Source organism: Cololabis saira, chromosome 11 (genome assembly GCF_033807715.1).
Source record: "Cololabis saira isolate AMF1-May2022 chromosome 11, fColSai1.1, whole genome shotgun sequence".
Taxonomy (NCBI): domain Eukaryota; kingdom Metazoa; phylum Chordata; class Actinopteri; order Beloniformes; family Belonidae; genus Cololabis; species Cololabis saira.
The window spans coordinates 13247857-13271480 of record NC_084597.1 but is presented as its reverse complement, the minus strand read 5'-3'; the positions used below and the strand labels follow the sequence as shown (position 1 = coordinate 13271480).

General features: G+C 38.9%; 1 protein-coding gene across 5 annotated transcripts in view; it reads left to right on the top strand.

Annotated features, from left to right (window-relative positions):
* Window positions 1–23624, top strand: part of garnl3 (GTPase activating Rap/RanGAP domain like 3) — a 144182-nt gene that overhangs the window by 90218 nt on the left and 30340 nt on the right. For 3 of the 5 annotated variants that reach the window (XM_061733779.1, XM_061733776.1, XM_061733778.1), the window contains exons 7-16: window positions 11303–11366; window positions 11514–11540; window positions 11646–11721; window positions 13167–13265; window positions 13351–13454; window positions 18991–19099; window positions 19223–19268; window positions 19377–19483; window positions 20285–20400; window positions 20836–20958. In XM_061733779.1, the coding sequence (XP_061589763.1) occupies window positions 11303–11366; window positions 11514–11540; window positions 11646–11721; window positions 13167–13265; window positions 13351–13454; window positions 18991–19099; window positions 19223–19268; window positions 19377–19483; window positions 20285–20400; window positions 20836–20958 (871 nt within the window). The remainder of the gene's footprint in view (window positions 1–11302; window positions 11367–11513; window positions 11541–11645; window positions 11722–13166; window positions 13266–13350; window positions 13455–18990; window positions 19100–19222; window positions 19269–19376; window positions 19484–20284; window positions 20401–20835; window positions 20959–23624) is intronic. The other 2 variants (XM_061733780.1, XM_061733777.1) reach the window with 1 other exon arrangement.

Here is a 23624-nt window from a genome sequence, read left to right as displayed (position 1 = left end):
ATTAAGAACAGAACAAAAAATCCACACAAAACAATGACAAATACACGAAAATTATTATATTCTTATATACAAGTAATATTTAAGTATTTAAGCTAAACAGTATGAATTAAAAAAATAGATGAATAAAAAGGGGAAAAAAAAAAAAAAAAAAAAAAAAAAAAAAAAAAAAAAAAAACCCAAAAACAAAAGAAAAGTAAATAAAAAGATAAATAAAAAGGAGGAAGAAAGAAAGGAATGAGAGAAGAGAGGGAGGGGGGGGGGGATCCGTCAATCAGGAGGCAGGGACTGGAGAGAGTGGAAGAATGTAAGAAAGGGAAGCCACTTATTATAAAATTTGTTGCAACTACCCTTCAGTGAATATTTAATCTTTTCCAGCTTCAGAAAAAACATGGTGTCGTTGAGCCACTGGGTACTAGAAGGAGCCTTAGTCGACTTCCAGTGGAGAAGAAGGTGGCGTCTTGCCAGTAAGGAAGTAAAAGCCAAAATGTCTTTTTGGTTTGAAGTAAACCGGCCATGGTCCTCTGGTTTTGAAGTGGATCATGGTTTAAAAGCACCTCCCACTGTAGAGTCAGCGGAGAGGATGGAAAAACTGGAAACAAAGCTTTAGCGCAGTGTCTAATCTGAAAGTATCGAAAGAGATGAGAAGGCGGGAGATTAAATTCACCTGAGAGATCTGCAAAGCTGCGAAAGATACCATCCTTGTAAAGATCTCCAAAACTTTTCAGGCCCTTATTATGCCATATGAGAAAGGTTGAATCTGTAAGCGGAGGTCGAAATAAATGATTGTTCAGTAATGGAGCTAAAGTAGATGCTGACTTAAATTTGAAGTGTTTCCTAAATTGATACCAAATTTTAAGTGTGGAGTGAACCACTTGATTATTTGTAAAGACAGAGAGGTTGGATGGAATAGATGAGGTAAGTAGAGCAGGTAAAGAGGATGAAATGCATGACTGTGCCTCCAATTTACACCATGGCATATTCACCGATTTGAACCAAAATGAAATTTTTTGAATATGTGCTGCCCAATAATACAGTTGGAAATTGGGAAGTGCCAGTCCGCCATTGAATTTACATCTCTGAAGTGTGGATTTGCGGATTCTAGGAGCCTTCCCACACCATAAGAAGTCAGAAATAGTTTGATCAATTATTTTAAAAAAGTGTTTTGGTAAGAAAAGTGGAAGACAATGGAACAGAAATAGAAATTTGGGCAAAATATTCATTTTAACTGCGTTAATTCTTCCAATTAATGAAAGAGGTAAGCTTTTCCATCTATGGAGGTCAGATTTAATTGTAGACATTAAAGGTGAGAGATTAGCAGAAAAAAGAGAGCTTAACGTTCTGGTTACGTTGATCCCAAGATACCTAAAGCCGGAAGGACTAATCTTAAAAGGGATATCTGACTGTACGAGCTGTGTTGCTGAGTCATTAATGGGATAGCATTCACTTTTAGATACGTTCACTTTATAGCCTGAGAAAGACCCGAATCTCTGGAAAGCAGATAAAATTGAAGGAATGGAGAGGACAGGATCCGAGACATATAACAGTAAGTCATCAGCGTAAAGTGACAGCTTATATTCTGTTCCCAATCGGGAGATCCCAGTAAAAGTGGGGGAGGACCTCAGAAAGATTGACAGGGGCTCTATAGCTAGTGCGAATAATAGGGGAGAGAGGGGACACCCCTGTCTGGTGCCACGGGCTAGAGTAAAAAAATTGGACTGAATGCCATTAGTGGAAACGCTTGCTTGTGGAGACGTGTAAAGGAGACGAATCAAAGAAATGAACCCATTCCCCAGCCCAAACTTCTTCAGTACAGTAAATAAATAGTCCCATTCAATCCTATCAAATGCCTTTTCAGCATCGACTGAGATTACGACTTCAGGTGTTGTGGTGATAGTTTTAGAGTGAATAATATTTAAAAGTGTCCGCACATTAAAGAATAACTGTCGCCCCTTAACAAATCCTGTCTGTTCATTTGAGACAATAGTTGGCACAATGTTCTCCAAGCGATAAGCCAAGGCTTTAGCAAGGATCTTAGCATCTACATTTATTAACGAAAGAGGTCTGTATGAGCCGCAGAGAGTTGGATCCTTATCTTTTTTTAAGAGGAGACTTATGGAGGCTTGCCTTAAAGTGGGAGGGAGAGTGCCATGTTCCAGTGATTCCTTATAAACAGCATGCAATAAAGGGGACAATTTATCCTGAAATTTCTTAAAAAATTCCACTGGAAATCCATCAGGGCCAGGAGCTTTGTTATTTTGCATACTTCTCACAGCGAGATTAATTTCTTCTACCGTTAATGGCGAGTCAAGATTTTTAGCAGCATCGGAGCCTATAACAGGAAAGTTGAGGCTATCTAAGAATGAATTCAATTCAGTGGAGCCAGATGGAGATTCAGACGTATATAAAGAGGAATAAAATGAGTGAAAGACAGAATTAATGGCGGTGGGATCCTGATGCAATGAGCCTGATGAATCTTTTATCTGAAGGATCATACGTGAGGCTGCCTGGCGACGTAGCTGATGAGCCATGAGCCGACTTGCCTTGTCTCCATGTTCATAATATACGGAGCGTGATCGTAAGAGAAGTCGCTCTGCGTCATTAGTGGTAAGGAGATCAAATTCAGTCTGTAAATCGACACGTTGCTTAAGAAAACTGGGAGAGGGGCAAGTAGCAAGTTGTTGGTCCAATTTTGTGATCTTAATAGAGAGTTCTTGTAATTTGGCTTTCCGGGACTTATTCAAGTGAGCAGAGAAGGAGATAATTTGTCCCCGCAAATATGCTTTTAATGATTCCCACAGCAGTGAAGATGAAATTGGTTCCATATCATTTTGATTTATAGAGATGTAATCATCAATTTTAGTTGTAATAAAATTGGTGAACTTATTATCTGAGAGAAGTAATGTATTGAACCTCCAAGATGTTGAGTAGCGTGGCTGTGAAGAGAACTGAATATCCAAAGAAAGAGGAGCGTGGTCGGAGATCACAATAGGATGATAATCAACAGACAGTACTTTGGGAATTAGTTTAGCATCAATAAAATAATAATCAATCCGAGAGAAAGATTGATGCATCTGAGAAAAGAAGGAATATTTTTTGGTACAAGGGTTATAAAATCTCCAAGGATCGGTGCAACCGTTCTTGGACACAAAATCTGAAAGAGACCTCGACATTGAAGAAGGAGTCAGATTTCGTGGGCTGGAGCGGTCTAGTTTGGGGTCAATTACGCAGTTCATATCCCCGCCAATTATAAGAAGACTGTCGTTCAATGAGGGGAGACATTCAAAAAGCTTGTTCATAAAGTGTGGGTTGTCAAAATTGGGGGCATATATATTAACTAATAATATGGGAATATGAAATAGCGTACCCGCCACAATTAAGTATCTGCCGTTTTTGTCTGAAATCACCTTAGATGCTGAAAACTGCATTGACTTACCAATTAATATAGCAACCCCCCTGGCCTTAGAGTTGAAATCAGAGTGAAACACCTCAGAAACCCAGGGACATTTAAGTCTGACCTGGTCTTTGGTGCGCATGTGGGTTTCCTGAAGGAACACTAAGTCAGCTTTAAGACGTCTCAGGTGAGCAAATATTCTCGATCTCTTAATTGGACTCCCCATGCCTTTAATATTCCAGCTCAACAACCTCACAGAAGTACCAGTATTAGTGGCCATATGTTAAATTCCTAAAGATAGAGATGTACCGAATGCGGATCCCCAAGGAAGGAAAGGAAAGAAAGGGATGGAGGGAGGAAAGAAAGAAAGAAAGAAAGAGGAAAGAAGAAAAAAAAAAAAAAAAAAAAAAAAAAAAAAAAAAAAGGGGGAGAAAAAAAAAAAAAAAAAATAAAAAATAAAAAAATAAAAAAAAAAAGGGGGGAAATTGAAAACAACAACAAACTTAACCTACTGAACCCCCCACCCCCCACCCCCCAATTGCACTTACAACGACCCCATCCCCAAACGATGGAGAACCCAGTGCAAACTCCAGAAGGAGTCAGATCCCTGAAAAGAACACTTACGGCTTTAAGCATAACTAACAAGATAATAACTAACAAGCTTCGTGTTGAGCTCCTGCAAGCCCAGCAACATTAACAGAGAGGTACAACCAATCACGACCAAGTTAAACTGAAAACCACATACCGTGTATATATGGGAGAGAAAAAAAAAAAAAAAAAAAAAAAACCGACACTGATGAACTGAAAAAAGTTCAACTAGACTTTGAGCGACGTGATGAAAGCGCTGGCCTCCTCTGCCGACCTGAACTCCCTTTCTGCGCCGTTGTGGGTGATGCGGAGGCGGGCGGGGTACAGCAGACCGTAACGGATCCCCGGGATCTCGCGGAGCCGGCGGCGGACGTCATTAAAGGCGGCTCGGGCACGGGCCGTCTTCTGGGTGTGGTCGGGAAAGACAGAAAAAGTCAACTCTCCACACGTAATCCGTTGCTGAGCCCTGGCTCGGCGCAATATATCCACACAGTCTGTATGATAGTGCAGACGGGCGATGATGGGACGAGGGCGCTCTCCGGGCTTCGGCTTCGGCTGGAGGGTGCGGTGCGCCCGGTCCAGGAGAGGCTCCTTCTCCAGGCTGAAAGCCTCCTTGAGCAGAGAGGGAATATCCGTAACAGCAGAAGAGGTGGAAAAATCTTCAGGAATTCCCACGATCCGTATGTTATTGCGCCGGGATCTCGCCTCCAGATCCTCGCATTTACCATCCAGCCTCATCAGTTCAGCTGACAGATGCTCCACTTTAGCCTGTAAGGTTGTGATGTCATCGGTGCAGGATGAAAGAGATGTTTCCATTTCAACCACGGTGTTCTTCAGAGCGCGCACATCAGACTGGATGTTTGTAATGCTTTTTGATAATTCCGACTTCACCGCTTGCAGCTCAGTCTTGATGCTCGACAAGTTTTCATTTAAAGCAGCCTGAAGCTCCGATTTAAAAACAGCCGCCATCTCAACGCGGAGTGATGCGAGCAGCTCGGCCTTAAAGTCGTGTGAAGGAGCGGCCCCGGCGGCCTCGGCCAGGCTGGACGGGGGGTCACCACGAGGCGGGGATGCTGCGTGCGGAGAGGGCCGCGGGGGTGGTGCGGATGGTTTGAGTTTTGGAGGCATTTTGGTCGGCAAAAATACGGGGCCAAAGTAGAATAATGAAGGTCGGGAAAAATAAACCGAAGGAAGATGAAAAAGCTGTACCAAAAATAGATATTTTTAAAGGTTGTTGCAGGAGCTCAAAAAAACACGTCCTAGTCCATTAGTCGCTACACCGGAAGTCCTCGCTATTATCATTTCTGAGAAAGCATAGTGACTAACTGCATATAGCTTTAAAATCACAAGGGATGTTTAAACTTGAAATCCTCACATTTGGAAAACTTAAACTGGCGCATATTTTGTTATTTGTGCAAATGTCCAACCCTATCATGTCCACTCTACTCGCTCACATCATCTTTACATGTCAGTGGCATTTAATAGTTACAAAATAACCTATGAGAAACTGATGAAGTGAAGTGTATAGAAGAAATGTCGAGAAGAAATGAAAGGGGTTATTGAAGATCTCAGAATAATAGTTGTTGGTGCTCTCGGGCAGGAACATTTGTAAGAAGTATGTACCAATCCAGGGTTTGTCTCAATGGAGGAAATTCAAACCTATTTTTTCACTCTTCAAGCATGTCAAACAAAGATTCCTCCAAGATGAAGCGTTAGGATGATCATCAAAGTCTCAAAGGAGCATTTTAAACGGCTACATGCTTTTTTTTCATCCCGTTAACCATCAGGAGTGCTCGTAGCAGAAGAATAATGGTGTAATGGTAAGAATAATGTCCTGAAGGACTGCAAAAAGAAAACCTCTTCTCTCGAAGATTGTTGAATAAATGCGGTGCTCCTGAGATCATGTGGAGGAGCCACGAGGCTGCTGTTAAAAATAGTTTGTGGATGTATGAGACCAAAATAGGAGTTGATAGTTTCGATGCAATGTTTCATGTTTGCAGAAAAATCTGAGAACTGTCTGTGAACCAAATCACAGGAGGAAGAGAGTCGAGCAGAGGGAGAAAAAACAACATGATGCACAAAAGTTTTCTACCAAAGAATGAGTGAGGTAGAATAAAGTCGAAAAAGAATAAAAAGAAAGTCAAAGTAGAAAGACTTGGAGGAAGTTTCTCATGTGAAGAAACCCACCAACATCCCAGAACTGAAGCTTTTCTTGCAGGACTGATCAGAAGTTACTGAAAGCTAAAGTGTGTGTGTGTGTGTGTGTGTGTGGTTGTTGTGATCCCAGCTACCTACAGCTCATCTATATCATTATATGGGCTTTGACGATTGAAACTTTGAAGGAGATGCTGTGCGTCACTGTATTGATATGAGTGTGAATGTAACCTGTATGAACTATGCTCCTGAGCAACTCAAATGTCTAAATGATACTAACAAATTTTCAGCTTTACACTTAAATATAAGACGTTTGAATAAACACCATGATGAATTAGCAACTCTGATTTCAAGCACAGGCTGTTGTTTCAACATAATTGGCTGTAGTGAGACCTGGTTTAATGATAAATCATATATGGACACCTTAAAGGAGCTTGAAGCAGGATTGAGGCAGGATTTATGAAAAAAATTTGTATACGTTTTAAGTTTTCTAGTAATAATGTCAGATGAAGCGTTCCAAACCCAAAAGAATGAGCCCTCTAGTGTATCTCTCCGTTGCCTTGAACAGGCTGCGTGCTGCAAAATGTGCTGCAATTCGGGCCCAAATTTCCCGCGCTGGGCTGCAGATGTGACGTCACATGACGCTGCATGCGCGTTCTCCCCGTTCTCCCGTGCCGGCTTCACTGTTGGCTGCAGTACCCCCGACGGCCGTCGTGTTGAAGGTCGGCGCTAGAGAGTCTCATTTCTTAAAAGGAGCCTCATGCTCCTTCAAATATTGAGGGCTATTCACTATATCATAAAAATAGACTAGATAGATTAGGTGGAGGTGTTTGTCTCTATGTTCATTCTAGCATGCATGTAAATGTTTGTGAGGACCTTGTCCTTAATGATGATCTTACCGATTCCCTCTTTATTGAGATAAATAATATAACAAGCAGAAATCTTATTGTTGGAGTGATTTACCGCTAATTTAACCATTTTTAATTCAAAATTGGAAGAGCTTTTAATGCTCATAAATAAATGACGGCATCCTCCTCGGAGATTTCAATATTGACATCTCCGGGGATGATTCAATCAAAAATGACTTTATAAATACCTTGCATTCATCTGCTTTTTTTCCCACTATTAACATTTTCACCCAAGTAACCCACTCATCTAGGAAAATCATTGATAATATCATCAAAAACATTTGAAGTAGCAAACTTGAATCAGGAGTGCTTTTTTTTTTATTTCCGACCATCTTCCAATTATACTGTTTTTCAACCCTGCTCTAAATTGTCTGCCTTCACATCACCCTGTAAAAATCAGAGTACTAAATGAGAGAACTTTACAGCAGTTAAATACTAGTCTTCAGGCCAAAGATTGGGACATTGTTTATCTCTGCAACGATCCGAACAGTGCGTATGACGGCCTGGTTCATGAAGTAACTGATTCTATGCATAATACTATTCCTGAAAAGACTGTCACCCACAGGAGGACGGACACAAAACCAAGGGAATATTAAAATAAACTATATAGAAGATATCTGAAAAATTCAAGTATAGAAAATAAAAATAATTATACCATTTATAGAAATAAACTTACACAAATTATAAGGAAAAGTAAAGCTAATTATTATTGTGAACTCCTACAACTATCCCAGGGTAATTCAAAAAAGATCTTGGCAGGTGTTAAACAATGTCCTGAATAGGGGTCAGAAACACACTGTGCTTCCTGATTCTGCTAATGATAACTGCACTAATCTTGCTAATGAATTTAATAATTATTTTGTTTCTATAGGGGAAAACCTTTCGGGGAAGATTAGTCAACCTCAGGGAATGTCATTTAAGCAATACTTGACAGATAATTATTTAAATTCTTTTTTTCTGAAACCAACGAATAAAAATGAAGTCTTAAAGGAGCTTGAGGCTCCTTTTAAGAAATGAGACTCTCTAGCGCCACCCTTCGCCACCACGGCCGTTGGGGGTACTGCAGCCAACAGCGAAGCCGGCACGGGAGAACGGGGAGAACGCACATGCAGCGTCATGTGACGTCACACCCGCAGCCCAGCGCGGGAGATTCGGGACCGAATTGCAGCACATTTTGCAGCACACAGCCTGTTCAAGGCAAAGGAGAGATACACTAGAGGGCTCATTCTTTTGGGTTTGGAACGCTTCATCTGACATTATTACTAGAAAACTTAAAATGTATACGGATTTTTTTCATAAATCTTGCCACAATCCGGCCTCAAGCTCCTTTAAACATTATAATGGCTATGAAAAGCTCCAATTCAGCAGGTGAGGATGAGATTAATAGTAAAATCCTAAAATCTATTGCAAATATAATTGTCGAGCCTCTAGCCCACTGTCTCAATCTCTCCCTATCTACAGGTATTGTTCCCGTAATGACCAAAATAGCTAAAATCATTCCTGTATATAAATCTGGTGACCAAAATGACAGAGAAAATTATCGCCCCATATCAATACTACCTACATTCTCCAAAATACTGGAGAGAGTTGCTTACAATAGACTGAGTGATAATTTTAATAAATTAAATATAATTACACCATCTCAGTATGGATTCAGAAAAAAAAAGAGCACTACCTGTATGGCTGTACTTGATCTCCTCGAAAGGGTAAACGATGCACTAGATAAAGGGGAATATGGCGTTGGTGTTTCTGGACCTCTCAAAGGCCTTTGATACCATCGATCATAACATACTGCTAAACAAATTGACCCACTATGGGATCAGAGGCACAGCTCTTAAATGGTTCACTAGTTACCTTTCACAGAGACAACAATATGTACACATCCATGACAACAAATCTCAATATAGACACATCAAATATGGGGTTCCTCAGGGTTCCATTTTAGGGCCTTTACTCTTTATTATTATTTATACAAATGATCTGGTCAACTGCTCAAAGGTCTTCCAAAAAATCATTTTTGCTGATGATACAAACCTTTTTATATCACATAAAATCCTTCATGAACTACAAGACCTCTTTAATAATGAGCTCTCTAAAGTGGACATTTGGTTTAAAGTAAATAAACTCTCTCTTAATATTAAGAAAACAAATTATATATTATTTTGTTTCGATAAAAACTGAATAAATATGGAAAATGTGGCCTTTCAGATCGTAATAAATGATGAAGAAATAAAGAGAGTAAACTCTACAAAGTTCCTTGGGGTCCTCATTGATGACTGTCTAAATTTTAAATGTCATATCGATCACCTTGTGGAAAAACTATCTAAATATGTCAGCCTGTTTTTCAAACTGAGACACCTGCTTCCACGCTCTGCCCTTCTCACTCTTAATAAAACCTTGTTTGAACCTCATTTAATTACTGCAATATTATTTGGTGTAATACTTACCCCAGTCATCTAAAAAAATGTGAAGTTTTACAGAAAAAAAATTATCCGTGCCATCTCCTGGACTGAATTTAATTCACCTACTCGCCACCTGTTTGCCCACTATGGTATTCTTCGCCTCAAAGAATAGAACTACTTCCATAATGCATGTACAATATATCAGGTGGTCTCAGGTTTAATGCCAGACTAACTCAACTCATCCCAATCTCCGTTCCCCAGCACACCCACAAAACTAGACATAAACACCTTATTATAGGGAAAAAACGTAAACTTGTGGGAACAAGTATGAGTGTTGTGTGTCGGGGACCACAGATTTGGAATGAGTTGAATGAGCCTTAAAAAGTCACAGTCCATCTCCATATTTAAACGGCAGTTAAAGAATCAATTGTTAAGCTCATATATATAAATGTACACTCTGGGATCACAAAATGTTTCATGTTAAGTGTTTGTAATGTGATATGTTGTATGTAAGTGGTAGTCTAGTATAATGTGCATGTTGTATTGTTTTGTGTGTATTAAGTGTAAGTGCATGTATGTATTCCTGTCTACTAGGGATGGGCGGTATGGACTAAAAAATGTATCACGATAATTTCTGGCATTTATCCTGATAACGATAAAAATGACGATAAAAAAATACCAATTCAACTCCACCTTTGTAACTATAAATCTATCACCACATTCAGTCTTTGGAGCCCCCAAAACACTGCTCTAAAAGATACTAAATGCTACTAAACTACACCAATTAAATTGAATTAATAAAAACCAATTAAATTAGTACACCTGTACTGCAAAACTGTAATGACTCAAATGAAACAAGTTTGAAATTTAAGAACAGATTCAACATTTATTCAAACTGTATCGGCTTAAACAGTGGGATAACAGTGCAAACAGCAAAAGTACCATTGTCCTTCAAGTTTTCCTAGCATCCTATCACTGATGACCTCTTCTAATATAAATAAAATGTGCAAATTAACCTGTGGTTGGAACGTGCCACAAATTAGATACTATTGCAATTTTTTTTCGTAATAGTCAAACGTTATATCAAAATGTAACAACCATCTCCTTCTGTTTTTGCAGACTCTGCACATAATAGATGATGTTTGCTCCTCGTCATTCTTTATAAATCCAAACCAGTTCCAGATAAACTGGTTAACAACGAGCTCCTCGCTCTCAGATCCGCCTTCCGCCATGTTTGTTGCACAAAAACGTCATCAACGGGAATTTATCGTTTTTACCGTGAGATGACAAATTCTTACCGTGGGGAATTTTTTTGACGGTATATCGTGAACTGTAAAATATTGCCCATTCCTACTGGCTACTGTATGTATGTTCATTGGCTCCTACCATAAGCTTTTGATAGCTTCTCCAGGAGACCAATTCACATGTGTGAGTATGAATAAATCAAATAAATCAAATCAAATCAAATCAAATCATATACTTTTGCCACTCAAATGAATTTAGTATTGGGTCATTTTACTCAAATAGCTAAAAAAATAATAGTTTCTTCTCATGTTCTCACTGTCTGAGGATGGGCCGGTGTTTCATACTTTTAAACTAGCCTTATTTGCTAAAGTACACAAAATAAACACAGTTTATGAGCAACTCTAGATGCAGGACACAAAATTGAAGATAATAACTTCCTCAGGCCAACTACTGTAGCATCACTACTCACATTACGAATGAGCCCAAATGGTAAAGGAGGAAGAAGAAACCCTCTGTATCGAGTTCATCTTTTCTGTGGCAAGCTTAAAACTTAATGACCCAATTCTTTCTGCTTGCAACACTCATTTTTCCCACTTCTCCTGCTCCTCTTACAGTGCAATGAACATGGACAGGTTTGAGCGAGGCCCCAGGGAGATCCTCAACCCAGAGATTCAGAAGGTGAGAGGGACACTGGAGCCCACTCGTATCGATGTGTAGCACCGACAACCAGCAACATATAAGCTTCATAATGTCTTCAGGCTCTGTGATCCGTACCTGAGCTGGTGGTGAGTGTAAATGATGAGTTTGTATGTTCTTCATCCTCAGGATCTGCTTGTGCTGGAGGAACAGGAGGTAGGCAATCCTCAGGTTTTACATATTTTATGTGCATTTCTGTATATAAGAACATGTATTTCATATTGAGTTGTTCGCTGTTTTAACTTAACTATGATTTTATAGGGTTCTGTCAACTTTAAATTTGGTGTGCTGTATGCCAAAGATGGACAACTCACAGATGATGAGATGTTTAGCAATGGTAAATCCCTTTTTGCTTCCCTTTTACAAAACAAAAAGACTATTACATCTTGAGAAAATTAACTGTTTAGACCAGTTTTGGATGGAAATACGTCAATAGAGCCTGTTCAGTGTCACGTAAAAAGGATAACGTTCACTTATAAGTGGATTTTAGCCAAGCAATCTGCTTCTTAGGCCCAATCCCAATTCAATTTCACTCGCCCTTCTTTTCTCCACTCGCCCTTCTTTTCTTCCCTAACCCCTAAAAAAGAAGGGGGAGATTTTAGGGCACTTGAAATCTAGGGCACTTGGCCCAGGTGCCTGTCCCATTTCTCCTACTCCCCCTCGTTTTCATCCCTAACCTGATCAGGAAGCAGAGAGCCAAAAGCTGTTTTAATTTCAGCTGTAGCGCTGTTAATATGCCGCTTTATTAAGTTTTAATATTTTTTCAGGCTCAAAAGTAACCGTTAAGATCCCCAACCTGGGCTCAGTTTATCCAAAGTTTTCGGGGATGAGAAGAGCCCCCGGCCCCGGGGAGCAGCAGCAGATCACAGCCGGGGGGACAGACGTGTCCGCCGGGTCAACCCAGCGCCGTCGTCCCGGGAGAGAAATCTGCAGCTCTGTTGAGAATTACGCTGGCTGAAATAAATCATTTAGGAAGATGTTGGTTTAATAGATGAAATCTAACAGTTGTAGCTACGCCTGTTAAGAAATTTGCTCCGAAATTTAGAGATTTCTGCCTGCCGGCTCCGGAGCTTATGGGTCCGCGTTAAATCGACGCAGAGCTACGGCGTAGGGTACGGCGCGCATCGCCGTGTACATCGACGCAGAACTTACGGCGAAGGTTACGTAACCTACGCCGTAAGCTCTGCGTTGGTGTAACGCAGAACCATAAATCCCTTTATTCTGGCGTGATCTTCGGCAACTTTATCTGAAAGTGTGTAAATTACCCAGATAACAGCTGGATTACTTTGTGGTTTCTGAAGACTATTATATCAGAAACATCCAAAACAAATCTGACGAGTCACAGGATTATTTCTCTCTATTTCTCACAAAAAAATGCTTGCTCCCTCGGTCACAATCTGAGACGACTCTGCCTGTTTCTCGGTCGGCGAGTAAAATCGATGCAGAGCCTACGGCGTAGTTTACGTAGCATTCTGGGAAATTTTCATAGCCCCTCGCTCGCGAAGTCAGCATGTGAAAACCCTCGATTTGAAGGGGCTATTCTCAGCCCCTCGCCCTCACTATGCCCCCTCCCCCTGGTGAAAAGAGGAATTGGGACACCACTACCTTCACGGGAACGCGCAAAAGTTAGGGGAAGTGAAGAAAACGAGGGCGAGGGGGTCAATTGGGACGCAGCCTTAAGCTCATCCTTGGAGAGAAAGTTTGAAACTATTTTGAAACCTTATGTGTTTTTTTTTTTGAAGACGGAGTGAAACTTGTGTGTTTTGTTTTGTTTTGTTTTAGAGACTGGGAGTGAGCACTTTGAGAAGTTTCTCAATCTGCTTGGGGACACCATCACGCTGCAGGGATGGGCAGGTTACCGCGGAGGGCTAGACACCAAGAGTAAGAGCTCACGTTACATCCGGGCCTCGTCACTTTAGCACACACAGCTTCCAATGTACCTGGGTTGTCTTTTTCGTCTTTGCAGATGACACTACAGGAATTAAGTCCATCTACACGGTGTACCAAGGCCATGAGCTCATGTTCCACGTGTCCACCATGTTACCCTACTCTAAAGAGAACAAACAGCAGGTGTGTTTCCTTATCTGTGTCTCTGCAGTTTTCAGCTGCTTCTTGCTCCAGAAAAACTAAATTACCTTATTGATTTTGAGTGATTTGCATGCACCTTCTAATAAAGATGATTTATGTTCAGAGGATGTATCCTAATGACCTTTGAGATCACCTGACTTCACCCGGAGCGCCGTCATGAAATCGTTACTGGCTTTCAGTGACGCACTTTAAGGTTTCGTTGTAATTAAAGACGTCACAACAACAATATCATTTTGATGTCTTTCCCATTCCTTTTCTTTACTTTTTAGCAGATTATGCTCCTCCTGATATGTGTTAAAAGCTTTGTACTTAGAAAAAACTTCAGGAATTAAATCAACTGTAGGTCAATTATTAGATGGTAAGGAATATAGACATGCACTTATTGACATGAATAAAAGTAGTTTTAAGTTAGACCAGAATATGTATTCCCAGCAAAATGTAAATTAATGTTAGAACACAGGGAAATGGAGCTATGTTAAATAAATAGATTTATTTAAAGGAGCTTGAGGCTCCTTTTAAGAAATGAGACTCTCTAGCGCCACCCTTCACCACGACAGCCGTCGGAGGTACTGCAGCCAACAGTGAAGCTGGCACGGGAGAACGGGGAGAACGCACATGCAGCGTCATGTGACGTCACATCCGCAGGACAGCACGGGAAATTCGGGACCGAATTGCAGCACATTTTGCAGCACACTAGATACACTTTTGCAGATACACTCGAGGGCTCATTCTTTTGGGTTTGGAACGCTTCATCTGACATTATTACTAGAAAACTAGATTACTAGAAAATGTGCACAAAGAGAACATGAAAAGGACTTGCCAGTTGCTGCCACATTGTTTTTGATCCGTGCAAGTTCACTATTGATAATGTCCAAACTTTTAACATGAGACACAAAAGGAGGAGAGTCTACGGTATAGGGCTGGGCGATATATCGAGATTTTAATATATATCGATATATTTTCAAACGCGATATGGTACGAAACAATATCGTTTATATCAATTTAATTTTTTTTTTTTTTTTTTTTTTTAATTTTGATATAGCTTATTTTGTGACAAATTGACTTGAATGTTTTATTTGAGATTTGCACAAATGTTTTGTTATTTGCACAACTGTCAACCTCAGTGGAAAAGTCTGCCCGTTACTGTCTACATTGTATTAATTGTACAGTGTATTTTCATTTAATTGTTATGCAGGAAAGGGATATTTGTTTTATTTTATTCAAGAAGCATTTTTATTCTATATATGCAGGAAGTTTATTTTTATTTCATTTGTTTTATACATTTTGATATTGTGCAGACCTCTGTTAATAAAGGAACCTGTGTGACATTTGGCACGAGGTATTGTATTAAAACTGACTGTTTTTTTAAGGGTTTGCCTCAGAAAAAAATGAAGCTAACAGAGATGCAATGCTATAATGCTTTGGGGGAAACCCCAATTATGGCACAGAAAAAATATCGAGATATATATCGAGTATCGCCATTTAGCTAGAAAATATCGAGATATTACTTTTGGTCCATATCGCCCAGCCCTACTACGGTAGTAATAACGGTAATAATCCATTTCAAAACACTCTAGGATATTAAACAGAGATTTAAAAAATGAATAAATAAAACAGACAAAGTAAAAGTAACAGAACAAATAGGACAATATAATTGCAGAGTATATGCTTGCTATCTTGAACATGTGACTTTGTGGTCATAAATATGTTTTTGTCATATATATAAAAGTACCAAACCAACTCCTTTAACAAAGGTTTATACTCCTTACTATCCAATAATAGACTGACGGTTGATTTAACCCTGGACTCTTCCTCTAATCTTGAAGAGAAAAGATGGCACATAAGTAAGCTGGCAGAAAGCAAAGATAATAGGAGCCACTAAATACAGTCACTTTAGGAGGCGAGGGAGAAGAAAAATGACATTATTGCTATTTTTCTGTAATGCCACTATTACTGAGTAAGATCTAAAAGGGTTGGTGCTTTGCAGATCTGACACATAATTGGATTTCTTCTGAAGAACAGACTCTCTGGTGGTCAATAACAGGAACAGAGTGTGCTGGTGCTGCATGTGGCTGCTGGAGTGTTGCACGATTCCCTTCCACCTGAATCATAAGAGCTAGTTGTGATGCTGGATGTCAAACCTGACAGTTTGGCGGTTCAGTGTAATGTGATGTGCTGATCAACAGTTAATGAAGAGCCTTTATGTGGAGCATGACTCTGACGTCCTCCTGCAGTCCAAAAGCATGCATGTTAGGTTGATTTCTGATTCCACAATAATTGTGATACTGACTGGGATTTTGCATAGAAGTCTTGTGAGAGTTGCTCTGTGACAGGCTGAGTGCCTGAATCTAATGTTTTGTGTCTCATTTGTGTCTTTTTTTGGTTGTTTTGTGTCATTCTTTCAGTAATTTGGCATTTCTCTTTGAGACCACTTAAAGCAGCACAATGTAACTTTCAGCTTTTGTTGAGTTTGGCAGCTCCTTTAGACTAGGGCTGGGCGATATGGACCAAAAGTCATATCTCGATATTTTCTAGCTGAATGGCGATACTCAATATATATCGATATTTTTTCTGTGCTATAATTGGGGTTTCCCCCAAAGCATTATAGCATAGCATCTCTGTTAGCTTCATTTTTTTCTGAGGCAAACCCTTAAAAAAACAGTCAGTTTTAATACAAAGCCTCGTGCCAAATGTCACACAGGTACCTTTATTAACAGAGGTCTGCACAATATCAAAATGTATAAAACAAATGAAATAAAAATAAACTGCCTGCATGTATAGAATTAAAATGCTTCTTAAATAAAATAAAACAAATATCCCTTTCCTGCATAACAATTACATTAAAATACACTGTGCAATTAATACAATGTAGACAGTAACAGGCAGACTTTTCCACTGAGGTTGACAGATGTGCAAATAACAAAACATTTGTGCAAATCTCAGATAAAACATTCAAGTCAATTAGTCACAAAATAAGCTATATCAAAATCATAATTTTTATTTATTTATTTTTTTAAATCGATATAAACGATATTGTCTCGTACCATATCGCGTTTGAAAATATATCGATATATATTAAAATCTCGATATATCGCCCAGCCCTACTTTGGACAAAAGTGGTAGTGCTTTACCAGTAGTGTGGCAGGGTTCCTACCATCCACCTCCAGCATCCAGTTACATAGTGCCAGTGAAGGCGATACAGACCCCTCAGACCATGACAGAGGTGTCATTAAACCTGTTGGAAGTTGATGTTGATTACAATGACTCTGGAAATATGATATTAAGGTGGAAAAGTTACATTGTGCTGCTTTAACAGTGATGTGAAAGAGAAGGTACCATTGCGGTTTTATTTATCAGTACATGAAAAAAAAAAAAACACAAATTACCACAAAAATTGAGCCAAATTGTGGAAGCGGTGTCTGAAAAGCTATGATTTAACATCTTGTAAAACTGCTTTAAGCTGATGTAAATACTTCTGTATGACGTTATCGGTCTGTTGTGCTGTTGTCGAGGCGTTTTGGCTGACTCATCTTTGCTGTGTTGCTCATTTAGGTTTGTGGGTAAATGTTTATGTACAGACCTTAAACCGCTTTAACTTTAACTCCAGCGAGGTTTGGATCATCCTATTTTATGATTAAATTAGTTTTGTCTGTCAGACATGTGGCTTCACATTTGACTTTAAAATACTTTATATAGCCAGGAGTTCATGGTTGACTCGATGGCTGGTCCTGTAGATGCAAAAGGCTCTCAAATCATCACCTTCCTGCCACGGAGCTTTAAGTGTTTCCTCTGATATGCATCTTCAAAGGCCATTTCCTCTGCATATGGCCAAACACTTCTTATTTATTCTTGTCTGTCCACACTACATTGTTTTGAAAGTTTAACTTTTTAGCTGAACAAATTTGCCAACCCTTCCATAAAAGCTGTAGTCACGCAGACCTTTCATAAATTCAGTGTCACGAACTTTAACATTTAGTATATTAACTGAGCGTCTGAAGAGTCTGGGATGTAGGTTTTAAGCTGTTTGTGATTTTTCTCAACATTGTGTGGTCTCACCTTTGGGTGAACTTGCTGGACTGTTCACTACTGGGAAGATTATCTCCTGTCTTGCCTTTTTTTATTTATTTATTTATTTACGAGAAAACAAATCTTCCTCACATTGCACAAAGGAGCCAAAAAAACAGGTTTGATGGGCAAGGAAATATAATAAAGTCTTTTCTTCTTGGTAATGTGCACAGACATCTGATATCTCTGGATGTATGCTTTTATAGAGGGGCTCACGCTTGCTGATGATCAATAAATAAAGTACATTTGATTAGTCGCACCAGGCTGCAACATACTCTCCTTGTTCCAATGAAAGCAGTGATGGTATAGATGTATTTCAGACACTGCTTCTGCATTTTGTAAACTAAAATATTGTATAATATGTAGGGCTGGGCGATATGGACCAAAAGTCATATCTCGATATTTTCTAGCTGAATGGCGATACTCGATATATATATCGATATTTTTCCTGTGCCATAATTGGGGTTTCCCCCAAAGCATTATAGCATAGCATCTCTGTTAGCATTTCTGTTAGCATCTCTGTTAGCTTCATTTTTTTCTGAGGCAAACCCTTAAAAAAACAGTCAGTTTTAATACAAAGCCTCGTGCCAAATGTCACACAGGTACATTTATTAACAGAGGTCTGCACAATATCAAAATGTATAAAACAAATGAAATAAAAATAAACTGCCTGCATATATAGAATAAAAATGCTTCTTGAATAAAATAAAACAAATATCCCTTTCCTGCATAACAATTAAATTCAAATACACTGTGCAATTAATACAATGTAGACAGTAACAGGCAGGCTTTTCCACTGAGGTTGACAGTTGTGCAAATAACAAAACATTTGTGCAAATCTTAAATAAAACATTCAAGTCAATTTGTGACAAAATAAGCTATATCAAAATCATAATTTTTATTTATTTATTTTTTTAAACCGATATAAACGATATTGTCTCGTGCTGTGATGTGATGTGATGTGAAAGAGAAGGTACCATTGCAGTTTTATTTATCAGTACATGAATAATTTTTTTTTTTTTTTTTTTAAATCGATATAAACGATATTGTCTCGTACCATATCGCGTTTGAAAATATATCGATATATATTAAAATCTCGATATATCGCCCAGCCCTACTCTGGATGTGTGCTTTTATAGAGGTGCTCACGCTTGCTGATGATCAATAAATAAAGTACATTTGATTAGTCGCACCAGGCTGCAACATACTCTCCTTGTTCCAATGAAAGCAGTGACGGTATAGATGTATTTCAAACACTGCTTCTGCATTTTGTTAACTAAAATATTGTATAATATGTCATGTCGTTCAACTCATTTGAATTATACCTGGTAAGGACCAAATTGTTTTTGATCATATGCTGAAATAAAATCCTGAAGACTTTAGTTCAGAGCTGAAGATGATGTGTTTTGTTTTTGCCTCCCTCTCCATCTTTGTGTTTTGTCTCCTCTGCCAGGTGGAGAGAAAGAGGCACATTGGGAATGACATTGTTACCATAGTATTTCAGGAAGGAGATGATGCATCGTCATCCTTCAAACCCTCCATGATCCGATCGCACTTCACTCGTATCCTTCACATGAACCACGACTGCAATGTTTACCAGAGCCTCTGCTTCGTTAACGATCAGAAGGCTGAGAATACAAATGAGGAAATATTGACTTGTGATTCCCTTAGCTGTTTGCCTGCAGATATTTTTGCATTAGTCAGGTATAACAGCCAGAATGACAGTTACAGGTGAGATTTGAGTTTCTTTATTTCTTTAGATCTTAACATAAGAGAGGCTGTATTTACTTGATCTGATTAGCTGGAGGAACGTCTCACAAAACCTGCTTTCTTCCACAGGTTGAAGATTTTCTCAGAGGAGAGTGTTCCGCTGTTTGGACCACCTCTACCGTCTCCGCCTGTTTTTACTGATCACCAAGAATTCAGGGACTTTTTATTAGTCAAATGTAAGAAATGTTTGAGATTAATATAATAGCTTTTTCCTCTCTTGTAGCTCGTAGACGTATTCTACTTCAATGGAAGGACCAAAAACCGCCATCTCCCAACTCTTGGTTGAAAGACCTGATGTCATTTTTATATTTAGAGAAAATTAAATATGGTATTAGGGGTTGCTCTGATAGGTTTTCTTATATTTGGGAACCTATTCTTTCTTTTGTTAATTCTTTGGCATCCTTGGAAGATTAATTTAATCTGATTTAACTTAATTACAGGGAAGTATGATATTGCTAACCATGTCTAATTTTTTTTAGGGTTCCTCTTATGTCAGTTTATTTTAATTTTTATTTATTTATCTTATTTTGTTTTCTTAATTTATTTTAATTTTTTAATTTTTTTGTTGCAGCTGTTTTGCGTGTCCTGTATTTTACTTTATTACTTTATTTTTCCTATTATTATTGTCTTCAGTCAGAGTTTGATTGGTAATCGGTACTTACTTTGGAACCTGTTTATAATTACGTATTTTGCAGTTTGTTATGTTTTGTGTCCTTATTTATTTTATTTTTATTTTATTTTTTTATATATATATATTTATTTTATTTTTTTTTGTGTGTGTATGGTAAAATATAAAATGGGGTATTCTGTCGAACCCTTTAAAAGAAATGTTTATCGTGTAATATAATTTACATGGATTACCCAATAAAGAAACATGTTTAAAAAAAAAATGTAAGAAATGTTAAATATCAATTTATGTCGGTAGATGAATATGAATCACGTGTGACAGTTGTCTGATCTTTCTTCATCCCCTTCAGTAATCAATGGAGAGAAAGCCACACTGGAGACGCCAACTTTTGCCCAGAAGCGTCAGCGGACTCTCGACATGTTGATCCGTTCGCTCTACCAAGACCTTATGCCTGACCTGCACAAGGTACCCAAACATGTTCTTTTTCTTTCTTTTATACCTCTGCTGTTGTGCAGAGGCCACCCCCTCCCGACTCCTCCCTGTCACTTCAGCCGCTAGCAGCGAATGTTTGGTTCTGCTGTGTTTCGCCGCAGCCCTCACTTTTCCCCTGCATACTGCACCACAGCGACAGGACACCACTGCAGTGCTGACTCTCTCAGCAGGGCTCCCGCTCTCCTCTCATCATTTTTATTCTTGTTTCTCCTGTTTGTTTGCGTTTCCAGTTTCCTCTTTTGACTGTTGCTCCCAACACACCTCAGTCCAAGCTGTGTTTCGCCGCTGTCGCTCTCACCCCCTGCCAGTGTCCATCTCTAAGAACCCTTTTTATGCTTTTCTCTTTCTCTGTTTCTGTGTGTGTGTGTGTGTGTGTGTCTATGCGGTTGCCACATTTGGTGTGTTTAGGTTCCTTTTTCTCCCCAGAACATGTTAAACCGGCGGTCCTTTAGCGACGTGCTGCCTGAGTCTCCAAAGTCGGCGCGCAAGAAGGAGGAGGCCCGCCAGGCTGAGTTTGTCAGAATAGGGCAGGTAAATCTATACAAGTGTACACACATATACATGAACAGCATCTGCAAGAGCCCTGCAGGAAGCAGCAAGAAAACACGCATTTCCCAGTAGGGGTGGGCAAAAATATCGATATGGCAATATATCGCGATACTTTTCCAGCCGATTCAATATCGATATTCAAAATTTGAATATCGATTTTTTTTTTTTTTTTTTTTTTTATCCCCGATCTTTTTCCCATTATATCACCCAGTGCTCCTACATAAATGACAGTCCTGGGCATTGCCACTCTCTACCAACCCTGGGAGGGCCCTGCACTGAGCTCAGGTTTTATTTCACGTTTTATTTAATTTTATAATTCATTTTTTACATAACACAATTGCCTGTCTTTAAAAAATGAAAAATAATGGACAGAGGTTTATTTATTTATGGATTTATATCTATACTGACTGATCACTGTGCCTGTCCTTGGTTTTAGTACCCATCTTTCTTGTGTTTATTATCATTTGCCACATAATTAAAGCAACCTCATACTAAATTTAATGTTAATTTCATATGATGTAAATAATATGAAAAACATATACAAATATGTTGTAACTTTAGCTTGTATAGTTATAATAAAACATTGTTTTGACTCAGTTTGTCCCATGAATTGTCACTATAATCTGATGAACGTGCAACTCGGATTTTAAGATCCATCACTATCATCTGATGTACATATATACAACTTGGATTTTAAGATGTGTAATGCATTTTTACATTTTTCGGTGAACTATGTAGAATATAATAATCGGGATATCGCATAATCGGGATATCGCAATGTGTATCGTATCGTGGCTCAAGTATCGTGATGCGTATCGTATCGTGAGTTCCTTCCCAATACCCACCCCTATTTCCCAGCGTAAAAGACACCACGTGCACATACTGTACACAAACACAGACTGTTAATATGTATGGGAGTAATTTCAGCACCTTCACATCTTGATGTTATCATTTCATCGTTAACCTTGTCTTTGGATGAGGCGGCCTCTTGGAGCTCGTTTAAACAGCCAGCCCTAGTCATTTTTTTATGCTCTCCTTCATGGTTTATTCTAGTTACTCGCTCTACTTCATAAATCTATGTAGTGTCTGACGGATACAAGTCTTTCGCATCTTGTGATGTCTCTCGTCCACTGAGCTCGCTGTTGCTCCTCCTAACCAGTACTGGAGTTGAGGGGGGATGAGGGGGGATGGCATCCCCCCTGAAATAAAAACAGTCAAAATCATCCCCCCTGTAAAACTGCCATCCCTCCTTTCCATCCCTTATGTCATTTCATCAATGAATGTGGTTTTACTGCTATTTCAACATTTAGAGTCATCACCAGAAAAATAACTTATTTGACAATTTTTACCTGTTTCAAGTAAATTTTCACTTGAATTAAGTAGGAAAATCTGCCAGTGGGACAAGATTTATCTTCTCATTACAAGCAAAAAAATCTTGTTCCACTGGCAGATTTTTCTACTTATTTTAAGTGAAAATCTACTTGAAACAGATGAAAATTGTTGTTTTTTCCAGTGATGAGTCTTGTTTTAAGTGTAATGAGATTTTTTTTTTTTTTACTAAAATGAGACATTTTAACTAGAAATAAGACAAATATTCTTGTTAAGATTTTGAGTTTTTGCAGTGATCCTTTTTACTTATCCTGTGAAGGACAGAGTTATATTGATAAGTTCAGAAAACTGTTTTTTATTGTTGTGTTTTGATGTATTTGATGTAAGCCCAGTGGATATTTAAAGCTTACAGAAGGCTGCATTTAACTGCTGCTATGTCATTCCTGCAGTATTTCTGCAGGTGTTTTGGTCACTGCTATTATTTGTAATATATTATATTATTTATAATCAGCACAAATTATCTGTCCCCATATGATAAAATCCACCATCCCCCCTGATTTTCTTTTACAACTCGAGTACTGCTCCTAACCCTCCACCTGTAGCCGCCGACTCCGTGGAGGATGGTTGTCATGGTAACGACCTCCCACGTCTCTATGCATGCCTAATAAGTGGGGATTGATTAGAGTCTAAACACTACAACCCCAGGATCTTATCATTAAGAAGGTATTTGAAGTCTTTGTGTGTGAGTTTAAAGTCAGTGGTCTCTTTGGTTTCGAACGTGTTTCACCATCGTCGTCCATCACTATTAAAGTTTTGGCGACAAGTGGAAATGATCCAAGTTTGTTTACATGGCAAAGAAAGTAAAGAAAACTAGGAAAAGAGAGCGTATATCTGGTAGGAAATGAATGTCATGGATTACTTTTTTTTTACGACTACAACTTTTTTATTCTATGTTAATGAACATTCCCTTATCTAATTTTATTTACCTGGATTTACGCAAAAATGCACCTTCAACACAGTAACTTGAAGTGCTGTCTCGTAGCAGCGATCCTCCGTCCTCACTATCACTATATGCTGCCATCCAGGCAGGACAATGTGATGAGGTGAGCTCACAGATCTACAGTCGACATCCTGACAAAAGCTACCGAGCCACCAAAGTGATTATGGAGGTAAAACAAAAGTAAATCTCAGACAGTGTTTTAAAAGCACTTTAGGGGGACCAAAAGTGTCTAGTTAGCATTCAAAGAGGCCAAGTCACAGTCTCCTAACCAGGGGTGTCCATTTCTGGTCCACGAGGGCCGCTGTCCTGCATGTTTTGG